The sequence below is a fragment of the Silurus aristotelis genome (genome assembly GCF_946808225.1).
Source record: "Silurus aristotelis genome assembly, chromosome: 1".
NCBI classification, from domain to species: Eukaryota; Metazoa; Chordata; class Actinopteri; order Siluriformes; family Siluridae; genus Silurus; species Silurus aristotelis.
Genome location: NC_139574.1, coordinates 32,676,835 through 32,689,334, shown reverse-complemented (window position 1 = coordinate 32,689,334; position 12,500 = coordinate 32,676,835). Strand labels below are relative to the sequence as shown.

General features: G+C 36.6%; 2 protein-coding genes across 11 annotated transcripts in view; both read left to right on the top strand.

Annotated features, from left to right (window-relative positions):
• Window positions 1-12,500, top strand: part of cicb (capicua transcriptional repressor b) — a 347,812-nt gene that overhangs the window by 123,764 nt on the left and 211,548 nt on the right. The window lies entirely within an intron of this gene.
• Window positions 1-12,500, top strand: part of pou2f2b (POU class 2 homeobox 2b) — a 42,302-nt gene that overhangs the window by 21,327 nt on the left and 8,475 nt on the right. For 6 of the 9 annotated variants that reach the window (XM_083536912.1, XM_083536918.1, XM_083536911.1 and 3 more), the window contains exons 2-5: window positions 10,485-10,553; window positions 10,664-10,698; window positions 10,797-10,856; window positions 12,176-12,286. In XM_083536912.1, coding sequence (XP_083393038.1) covers window positions 10,485-10,553; window positions 10,664-10,698; window positions 10,797-10,856; window positions 12,176-12,286 — 275 coding nt within the window. Of the gene's footprint in view, window positions 1-4,482; window positions 4,680-10,484; window positions 10,554-10,663; window positions 10,699-10,796; window positions 10,857-12,175; window positions 12,287-12,500 lie in introns of those variants that run through there. The other 3 variants (XM_083536913.1, XM_083536916.1, XM_083536919.1) reach the window with 3 other exon arrangements.

Sequence of the window (12,500 nt, the reverse complement as noted above, 5' to 3'; positions counted from 1 at the left end):
TCAGAGGTAAGAACGAGACGGCTAGAAGCGAAGAGAGGAGCAAAAGGAAGGTTAGCAGAGAAGAGAGTGAGAAACGAACGATAGGAAAGGAGAAGAGAGGAAAGGGTGAGAAGGACAGAGGGTGAGAAACAGAGGATAGGACAGGGCGAGAAAGAAAGTAAAGCGACTTACAAGTAGGAACAGTGCCCGCAGAACACACCGAAAATCACTTGTTCGTATAAAACTACACACCCAAAACACACACCGACACACTTTCATCACGAGCATCCTGTAGCCTCACAGTAGGTGGGGTTTCCATAGGAACCGGGAGATTTTTGCTGTCAAGGCAACATAATGACCTCAAATAATGTTGGCGTACATGGTCACGCCTCTCCTCGACCCGGGGGCTGCGTGGCCACGAGCCTAAAGTCTAAGGTTGTGATCTTTCACCTCCCCCTCCCCCTTCAAGAGCACATAGCCAGACAAAGAGGCCGTCTGCTGACCATGAACTCGACCATAACGTATACACACACACACACACACACACACACACACACACACACACACACATGAAATATTGTGATGAATATCAGTAATAATAATAATAATAATATTGATAATAGATCCTCAAAGTCTATTACGTTTAAAATAAGTAAATAGGCAAATTAGAAGTTAATCTCAAAATTCAATTAAATTAAATCTGAGTAAATAAATTTAAGTAAATGAGTACATAAAAGGAAATAATTATATATAAATAAATGCTTAGGAGGAGGACTAAAGTACCAATATTAAAACAATAAAATAATAAAATACTATTACAACAGTTCTTTTACTATTCTAATACATAATGGCTGACATCAAAGTGTTAAAATACAGTGCATTATTTAAAAATTTTTATTATTTTATTATTTTGTATAATTTTACGCATGAACACTGAAAGGGTGCTGTATATGTACTGGTGATACACTTAGCTGATACACTTTAGATGTTTAACAAGGCAGCACTTTGATATTAAACCTCTTTGTCCCCACTGACAAACGACGGTGAAAATGAATGCTTTTAAATATGTGATTTATTACTGCTAATAAATTAACATTGAATTTATAAAGCGAGAATAAAAAAAAGCAAAAGGACCACAACATTCAGGTCACCGAGGGAAATGTGAAAGGGGTTCAGGTGGAGGTGTTGAGGCATTCCCTCTACAGCAATAAATAATTCAGTGAATAAGTGCCACCGAGATATATGGGTAAATATAAAGTGCAAGTGTGAAATTGAGAATGTATTTAAGTTTGTTTCTGAATCTTGAGAGCTGAAAAAAAATAAAAGAAAAAATAAATAAAAATGTAATACAAATTCCAAATAGATTTTAGGTCCATTGCTGCCCCCATCTGGTGGTCGTCCAGTATTGCAACACAAAGATCTTTTCCACTCTCACTAAACCATAAGCACAAAAATTGCACACAATTCCCAATACACATTATTATTATTATTATCATTATTATTATTATTATTATTATTATATTAATAAACATTATTATAATTAGTATTATATGTTTTACTTTATTACAATACTGTTCATTAAGAGTACATTTTATTGTAATAGCCATATTTCTTTAAATAAAGATGAATTAAAATATTTAGCACTTTTTTCCCTCCACAGTGAATCACATTTACCTCGATTATTACTTAGATAACATACTTATAGTGGTAACATTTATGTGACATTGTAACTACTGTCTAATATTCCAAATCCACGCTAATAGCAACTATCTTTAGGAGGTCTTTTTTTTTTTTTTTTTTATTCGTGTTGTTGCTGCTGTGGAAAGGAAACTGGAAACTGGATAAAACATTAGTCACACAGACATTTACATACACACATGCATTCACATATTTGTTCACACATTTATTGCCATTTACTGAATTACCTCAGCAATTCAGCATAGTCAATTTATCAATTTAATATATATATATAAATGGGGATTACTGTATATATAGGTTAAATATTGAGGCGCAATAACAAAATGAGTCATTAGATTTAATTTAATTAGTCAAATGAGTCAGGTATTTAAATGCTTTATCATTAAGTAGAATAATCAGTTTTTATCTGTCTCTTGCTGATCCTGGACATGATTGAATTCATCTAGACCTCACGTGTAAAGTCCGGAGAATTCCCTAAATTAATATGCAGCATCTCACAATCCTATCATTTAATCAAAGTCAGTTTGTTTTGGAATATCGCATGCATTAATAATAGCACTTTAATCAGGATTGCGGGTATACAGGATGTAGTCAAGAGCATCACTGTCAAGTTCAAGAAGAGGACTAGCAGTCATCAAGGCAGGAGACATGAGGGGGGTCGAGGTCAAGTCAAGATCAAGTCCAGATGAAAGAGACACCAGTCAGGATTAAGACCTAAAACATCACAGGCTATTTAAAGACGAGCCTTTAGTCTTGAGCCTTGAACCTTACATATAGATGAAAATTTCACCATGATTCCTACAGACTGAGGAATCTGGACCAGTAATATTTTTAAGCATGTAAATGTGTTACTATTAGAAGTTTTATTGGCCACATAAAGCCAGAAATATTGACTAGTTACAAAAACTAAAATGGGCTCCAGGCTCTAAATCTGTTTATTAAAAATACATGACATCATTCCATGACAAAAAAACAGGTCAAGACTTGTTTTTAGATAATTAATTGATCTTGAACCAATTCTTGCTAACTCTATCAGCTCTTCGGCTCCATGCGTGTGTTTTATGAACAATTTTTCTGTTTTCTCAAAGAAAGTATGACACCAAGTGTTATTTTTACCAGACTATATTCACTGAGACCCATGCCCAGGGCCAAAACAAATCTAAGTCAATACGGAAAATATCTCAAGACCAGACACGAGTCCTGCCAGAGGGTTTAAAACTCACCTGCATCTCAAGGCGGCTTAGTGTTGATAAAAGTCCATGCTCCCAATCTAATAGTATGAATTAATACTACATTTGCGCTCGTTATTATTTCCCTCAAACGTAACCACAGGTTAAACTGAGTTCATCTTCGAATTATGTGAATCAACAAGCAGAAACGTGTGAATTCCTCCAGTGTGAAAATTTTATTGGAAATTATCAATCATTCTATAGCACACCTGTGATGATTCATGTTTCCTCAAAGAAAAAATGCTTTTTCTTTTTCCAAAATATACGCACAACGTAAAACTATTTATAAAGTGTTGCGTATATACATACACACAAGTATTTCAGCTTACACTGGAAAAATGTACTCTTGCTTGGAACGAACCAGAAGGTAGTTCGAATAATTATCGTGACGAGTTTGCGGATTCTGAAACCTTTCGGACAACCGGTTGAATTTATTATTAAGCGTTTTATTGTTTTTTCAGGCTTAACACAGGATTCTCCTGATTATAAAGTAGTCATATGAAGATCATGAAATGTTATAGACTTATACCAATCATAGTTTCTACATTGAGCATAAAGAAACCAAGGTAGGAGAAAAGGTTTCATAGCAGAATTTGTAATGACATATAGTTGAACATGGACGCAGTTCTTGAATGATGAATAACTGAGCAATAAGCCTGTAGCTGAAAGGCTAATAAAAGTTATGCTGTGAGCCAGAACTGACTAAACACACACATCTTACCCTCCTATATGCTACTCTCATAGATTGTGCTTATTTTCCCCACGGGTGATGTCCTGTGAACTTCAAACTCTCATGACAAGAGGTGTATCGCAGCTCAGAGTGGAAAATCAAAGCTACAAATGGAACACACATCCTCATACTTGCTGTTTACATTGAGGTTTTTAAGTGTGTGGTGTCATGTCAGATAACACACTATAGATCCAGCGTAAGAAAGAGTAAGTCATGTGCGTGAGTGAGAGTAATTGTGTGTGTGTGTGTGTGTGTGTGTGTGTGTGTGTGTGTGTGAGGACTGTGTATCATTGCGGCTCGTGAGTGACTCTTTCCAGCAGCCCCAGCAATTTCCAGTGACAAAAGCTCTCCCCCTCTTTTGTATCTATCTCTTCATCTGTTTATCCTTTCATCTTGTTCGTCAGTGTGGCCGTCCCACTCTCCTTCGGCCCCCTCTTTCTACTCGTCTAAACCCAACGCTGCCCACCATTTTTCTCTCTCTCTTTCTCTCTCTTTTTCTCTCTCACTTGTTTACTTCCTCCTTTACTTCTTCAGTCGCCTATTTTGTCATCGCTGGCCTACTTGCTTCTCTGCCGCTTCCTCTGGCCTGAGCATGCGTCTTCACGAAGAGGCTGCATATAATGAGTCGTACGAAGAAAAGACAGAAAAAAATCCACGTTATTAATATTAGTGCGTGCCTAAGAAATGTGCACCTTGAACACAGGAAGTAGGCAGCCAGGGGGAGGAGGTGTGGGAGGGCACAGTGGAGAACAGAGGTGAAGGAGAGAAGGAGGGAGGAGAGATAGAGAAGGAGGAGTGGGGAGCAATTTCCTCACCCCCTTTTACGTTATCGGTTCGTTCCTTATTGGCCGTGTGCTGACAGGGGGCCGAAAGAGAGACCGAGGGAGCAGTGTGTGAATGTGTAAAAAGGAAGAGAGAAGGAGAAAACGAGAAAGAGAGAGAGAGAGAGAGAGAAAGAGAGAGAGTTGAAACAAGTGCACACATAAGTATGACAAAGACGGCTCCTATAGCAGCGATGGATTACTCCCATTTGTGGTTGCCAGGTATGTGTCTCTCCTTCCTGTGATGTTACCTGGTTGGACTTTTATTGGGTCAGTTATATGCTGAATGTTGCTGGGACAGGACAAGGTGCTGGTTGACCGGCTGTAGTTTCCAAAAGCCTTTGAAACAATTAGTTGAATAGAAGAAATACCGAGCAAATAAGAGAAAATGATGCAAAAGTAGAGAATGTAGAGAAACCTAATATATATTTGTTTTGGTCAAACACATTATGCTTTTTACATTTAATCAAATGATATTATTGTATCTTTTCTTATATTTGGCAGATTAATACAAGCCTCCAAAATCAGTCATAATTTGTTTACAAATTACAATTAAAAAAAACAAGATTGGGTTGAAATTTACAATTACATACATTGACTTACATAGTGTGCTCACTTGTTTAGTTATAATCAACCATATTGCTCACATCCAGTTCATTCATGTGTGTCTATGTGTGTGTGTGTGTGTGTGTGTGTGTGTGTGTGTGTGTGTGTGTGTGTGTGTGTGTATGAATGGGAATGCGTGAAGAAAAAAATCTGCACACTGCTGTAAATGCAGACTCTTCATTTTGTTGCTGAGGGGAAACCCTTCAAGGATCCATGTATAGGCCTACGACAGTGTTTCCCTCGTACAGGGGATTCCAAGCAGGACATTTGAGGAAGCTAAGAGCCCCTTTTGGTCTAAAAGTGTGGTAATAGATATACTGTAGAGATGAGTTTACATTTTGTATAATACATGATGTAATGGGTGAATGTGAAATGGTGCTTTTATGAGGAATGATTTAGTTGCACTCATAATTTGTAAAAGTGTAGAGGCCAAAAGAAAAGAGAAAAAAATCTGACAGCCTGATTGTAGGTGAGAGAACCAGTTAACACCTCAAATTCTCTGCACATGTTTGACTTGATTCAAATTGACTAATGCTTTAACATGTCTTGATCTCTAAGAAGCCTGCTTTAGCTTTTGTGTACGGGTTCATGAACGATGACCTGCTTGTTGGTTGTACGATTTGACAGTATTGGAACGTATGCATGTCAGGGAGTGGGAGTTAAAGTGTGTTGGAACGCATTTACGTGAGCGTGACTGAGTAGGAGTCGAATATTTGTATGTGTGGAGGACGTGGTGTTTCCTCCGTCCCTGTTTCTGTACCGACTTTTTATCTCCAGCACTGAGTCCAAGATGGACGGTGGACTATATTTGTACAATGCGTTACGTTGTTATGTATTGATGTAGTTCTGAACCATACAGCATGTCATTCAATACTGCACGCAACAATTAAACCAACATGACATTCCAAATAAAAGGGTGGAAATGTCAGTGGTTTGTTAGACTGCAGGACGTTCCGTTCAACTCTGCAGATGCTGTTTGTAATAGTGGCAGGAAAATGGATAGAGAGAGAGAGAGAGAGAGAGAGAGAGAGAGAGAGAGAGAGAGAGAGAATGTCAATTCTGACCTAAATATTTTGATCTAAAATGTTGACTTAACCACCAGTCAAATCAATTTAACTGAAATATAACTTTCTTTCTCAATTTTTCTCTCTCTCTCTCTCTCTCTCTCTCTCTCTCTCTCTCTCTCTCTCTCTCTCTCTCTCTCTCTCTCTCTCTCTCTCTCTCTCTCTCACACACACACACACACACACACAGACTCACAAAAACACTCACACACTTTTTCTCACACTCTTTCATTCACACACATTCACACTCTCACATATACTCACACGTACACACAGACACACTCTTACATACACTTTCTTACACACTCTCTCTATTTCTCTCTCTCTCTCTCTCTCTCTCTCTCACACATACACTCTTTGTGACATACTCTATCACACACACACACACACACACACACACACACACACACACACACACACACACACACACACACACACGCACACACACACGCGCACACACACACACTCTCTCTCTCTCTCTCTCTCTCTCTCTCTCTCTCTCTCTCTCTCTCGCTCTCCAAACCCCCCTCTAACCCCCCCACATACAACTGGTGGTATTACAGGTGGTGCATGATAATGTGATAAGTAGAACGAAGGCTTGACAGTGTATGAGTGGTGCATGTATTTTTATAGATTTGTATTGAAAACCATACTGTCCCCATGAATGCCCCAATATATAAATAGTTGTCCCCAAATAGACCTTGAGGGGGGCATTTCTAATTTGTCTTTGGGGCATTTAAACATGAGTCTCTTTTGCATTTGTATATCTGCATTTTAGTAAACTAAAACAACTAAAATATTTATATTTTTTTTTTTTGCTATTCCACAGATCAGGTTAAGCGTAGCCAGGGCATCCTAAGCAAACGCTCCACAATGGTAGGATTACAGCCAGCAGCCTCTATTTAAAATGTAAAGGAGGAAGGCTCTAGTGGAAGAAATATAAGCGTGTTGATATTAGCGTGTTTAGTGGTGTGCAGGAGATTAATAATAGCTTTTTTTGACAGTAAGGGTTTAGCACATTGTGCTCCCCCCGCCTGAGGGGAAATAGAGAGGGAAGTGAGAGACATGCTCTAGACCTCTTATACACATACCCCATCGTGTATGCACTCCACAATCACTTCATTTGAAACTAGACCACTACCGACAAGCACACACCAGCACTGAACTCTGAAAGATTATTACTTAACCAAGTATCTGTAAACTCAAATTATTTACACGAATGTCAATGCTTCTTCATACTCCAATACACCCCGTTCTACTAAGGTTGTGCTTGTGAAACTGGCTGATTAATATGATAAATGAGTGGAAAATTGGGGGATGAAATCTTCAGAGTCAGCATCATAGTCTACACACATACATATAGTATATGTAAATATAATCTGTGATGTAATCTAAAAAAATTGGGCAAATTTAACTCTAAACTCCAAAACTGACTCAGGACTTCCACCTTGACTCCAAGCATGATCCGAGTAGGCAGGGGAGAGTGGTGGGGATTTCCTCCAGCAGCACTTCCTCCTGTTCCAAATTTCTGCTTTAATGGATAATGGAAAAGTCCATTAACTGCAAAAAAAAAAAGAGAGACTTTAAGAATGATCTAATCAACTGTGAAGAGCAAATGAATGTCCTTCAATGGTTAATAGTCTGTGTCTCATGTTGATATTCGCCTTGTGATAGTAGAACCGTAACAATGTAACAGTAACATACTGGACTAAGGAACCCTATAACGCCACACATCTGTAATTATTTCTGCATGGCTTTGATAACACACTCGAGAATAATCCGCTTCATTACACCATGACTTTTTTTTTTTCCAGTAAAGTCTCTTATACCTAGTTCTGTGTTTAGCATTCGCGGGTGTGCACGACTAGCATCTTTTTTTAGAGGCTCACAAACGGTTTACACACAAGGGTCATTTTCAAGTTCGAAAAAATACATTTTACAAGTGCCATCAAGACACGATTAAGGTGTCTCATTCGCCTTCATAGAAATCTTCAACCCTTATTGAAGTTGAGATTTATACAAATGAATGATGAAAGACTTATATACACAAAATAAATATTTAAAAAAAGCTGCATTTTATTTAAATATGCACATGAATTATACATATTTTTTAGAGCTAAAGTTTTTACTATTGTTATTATTATTATTAATAATAATAATAATAATAATAATAATAATAATAATAATAATAATAACCCATTTTCATTTGCAGATAAAATGATGTATAAGCACAATAACTTTGATGAATGTAAAGTGGTTTCACATCTACATTACAGAGGGCCAGAACCTGGTATATATGTGTCAAATATTTGATTTACTTTATTACTTTAACTAACTTTTCTGTGTAGTTATCCAGTATTTAAATAAAATACTGGTGTTCTTATTTAGAAATTGTATTTATACTGTGCAGTATATATCTACTGATTGTGACAAGTCAGCACTGACCATGACACATAGCTAGCTGCATGTGTCTGGATAAGCCATAGTTCAATATGTGGACTTAGCAAGACAATTAAAGCATCTCATTTGCCTTCCCAGAGCTCATAATCCCCTTTAAATTTAATAAATGCAAAACAATGCTGAGGTAACATTAGCTAATTTGTTAACTAGCTACATTTGGCTGCAATTCCTTTGCTAATATCAGGTTAGACTAGCATTAATTCCAGTAGCTAACATAAATTAGCTAGGTAGCATCTCAAATTCTAACTGAAGTGCAGTATTCTAGCCATTTTAGTAATAAAGCAACTGCTTCTTTTCATTTTATGAAGGTTTTTTTTCTAGTAAGCTTTTTACTTTACTTTTAAAAACGGTGTCCAGGCCTGTACAGGACCAAGTGTTAGGGGGAGAAAAATGTCAAATGAGAATCAGGAGTGAGATGTGTGGAAAGAGACTGAAAGACAGCTAGCGGGGTAGGGAAGCGTTTAATATGCAGGTGGCCGATATAATTAGTCAGTCGTTGGGGTTTATTTGCATGTATTTCACAAAAGGGAAGTGAGTGTGTCTGTATGAGAAACTACGTTTAAGGCATGCATGTGAGAATGGGTGTCTTGGGGGGTTGGGGGGAGTCAATTATTGTAAAGTAAAAAAAAAATTAATCTTTTTTTTTCTTAAGTTTTTATATTGTGTTCAGATTTAACTTCCTCTTGTGGTTGGACACAATGTTGTATTATATATTTAGAATTATTTATAAAGACATATCATTGAGATATATATTTTACAGGGGTATGAGTATGCTGTGTAATGTAAAAGATAAAATCTTTATTTTTTAATGCTTTATTTTATCTGAATTTTGGCCAATTTTTTACAGGTAATTAATGAATTCTTCCTGTGCACACTTTACTTTATACAGACTTCAACTCTTGTACACTTGCATAATTTTTTTACTTTTTAATTTTTTTTACATTTTACAATATCATTAAATGTATTATTTAAAACACTTCAAAATGTACAAAAAGATTTTATGAATCTTTTTAAGTTTTATGCCTCAGATAAGGAGTTTCAATATTATTTTTAATGAACAACTATATAAATATTTATTTTTCCAAATTTCTGCACAATTATTTTTCTAAACTTTACATTAACAATTATGACAAGAGGGAGAACTGTTCAATATTTCCATCTTTTTTGTCACCTAAAACAAAAAACCTGGTTACACTTTTTTCTAAATCGTATTAATAAGTATATACAAGAATAATAAATAGTTGTAGTTATAACAGTATAACATATTTATTATCCAGTATGACATCCACTGTTTAGTGTCCCGTCTCTGTAACTGATTATCACTGAAGTTCAGTAGAAATTGTGTGTGAATAAAATGCTATCAGATTTTTCTCTAGGCCTCAGTGTGTTTTGTTGAGTTAAAATGACATCAGATTTTTCTCTAGGCTTCAGTGTGTTTTGTTGAGTTAAAATGACATCAGATTTTTCTCTAGGCCTCAGTGTGTTTTGTTGAGTTGAACCCTCTTGAGTTGATGTGCTTCGTAAGTGTGTGTGAAATGCGCTCGTGTTTTCCCATATCTTCCCATACATTGTCCCTTTTCGCTGTTATGAGAACTGTGTAATTTTGAGTCAGCAATTTGAGATAAGCTCCAGTTTCTTGAGTGTTGTAACTTGGAAACTGGGGATCTATTCTCTTGCTTTTGTTTGCCTCGAGACACTTAAATGTTTTTTTCAAATTTTCTTTCAAATTACTTCCCTTTGCAGTGCTGGTGGAAAAAAAAGTTCGCTCTCTTTCATTGCTAACATTATCTCTGACCAAGGAGTCATTTTTATAGACTCACAGCTGTAGCGATACGACTCTTTTTCAATTTTGTTCAAGTTTTAACATCTAATTTTGCTCTTTGTCTTTCTTCTGTAGATATCAGAATGTCAAAGCCAATAGAGGTTGAGAATCCGGCGGCAGACTCTCCGATGGAGAACACAGGAGGTATGTGTGTATGCATGAGTGAGAAAGTTCATTGCATCATGAAGTATACAATGTATTTTTTATTTATGTATTATCTCTTTCTCTTTTTTTTCCCTGTGCATCCTTTTTAGATTCAGAGAGGAATGGTTCGGACTCCAATAATCAGGTAGGCTTTTCTTTAAAAGCTTTTTTTACCACAAAGGTTTTACTTCAATTCTTGATGAGCGCATTTTTCCAATTGGGTGATGGTTTCCCTTCCAACAGATTCCACCAATGAAAAGCAGCCCGTTCTCACTCTCTCCAACACTAAGTGCCAGCAACAAGGTAAATGACTCATATGAAATGTCTGGGTTTTTTTCTTGCATCGTAGGCTGATTTGTATGTTGATTCACAGAGTTGGTAAATAAAATGAAAGTGTGTATATGCTGGTGAATAAGCTGAAATCTGATATTAAGACAAAATACAAGAAATAACAGATAGATAAGGGACTATGAATCTGGAAATCAGGAAGATAGATAATAGAATATATAATAGAATGGTTCTGAATCTGCTATTCTATGCAATTATATAAAGATTATATATTATAGGAATGAAAAAAATGAAATCTGGTTCATAACTGTGTGCAGAATTGCTGATAGGTGATGGTTGTGGGTTCTGGTGCAAATGCTAAAACATAATTCAGTGTACAAATGGTACACGATGCTCTGGAATTCTGGGACTCAAAATTTGGCCAAAAGAACTAATTCCATAGACAGCACTATGATCAGTAGTACAAGTAGTTTTTGATGAATGAATAATTCATGTGACTAATGATATTTAGCAGGTAAAGTCAGACCAAATCAGTTCTTTACATTCCTTTTATGAACCTCACAAGCTTTCTGCCAAGACATTCCCATAACTTCAATATGTGTGAGAGTTTTGCACTTCAACTGCATTTATATTAAGCATAAAATTCCTCGTCTCTATGATTTTTGTTCATTTTATTTGTGGAATTAGACTTCAATAAGACTTCTACCTAAACTGTTATTCTTTTTAATGGCTAGAATTTTGTGTGTTGTGTTTTGTTGTGTGTACATGTGTACAAACCTGGATTGTTAGAAATGTTTTATTTATTTTTTTTTTACACAAATATGCTTTTGTTTCTTCAACATGTAGGCTTGATCTTGGCAAAAACATGCAACTAAATAAACAGCATAATTAGCAAACATAGTGAACAATATTTCTCTTTGACTTATAAAACCATCTTACCACGCTACAGCATTTCTGAGTGAAAGACTCATGTGGTCAATGCTGATTTTTACATTATAACATACCATGTGCAATTAGGAACAGGTAACCCTTTCTGAAATAGCACCGTGTTTGCACCATGCTGGGTGTGTTTGTGCAATAAATGCAGCAGTTATACAGTATATGATGCTGTCCAGCTGAGAAGAACTTAAAGCAAGACCCACGGCATGGCCTTGTTATAGCTGTATATAGTCTTGATGTATTGATCAGCCTTTCAGGTTTCCACTAGCACTACAAAAGCAGAGTGCTTTTTGAAGCGTGCATAATGGGACGTTTTTGTCTGGGTTAAGAAGAGTGTGTGCTCTGAGGCAATGTGCTTGCGATGGTGCAGAAACAGCTTCCCTGTCTTTTCTTAGGCCAAGGTGGAAGAGTGTGGAGAGATGTCTCCAGCTTCAGTTCATGCCACGCCTACTCAAACACCCCTCTCACACACACAGCTGATGCTGACAGGAAGCCAGCTGGCAGGAGTAAGACACACACACACACACACACACACACGCGCGCTTAATGCAATGCTTCGCTCTATGCTTTTACCGCCATCCTGCTTCCTCGTTCAGAATTGTACGTAAATACTGATTGTGTTTATGCAAGAAAATTCATATAATCTTGTTCAATTGTACAAATGATACATTTTTGGCAAAAAAAAAACGTAAAGAGACATTTCAATATTGATAAAAAATG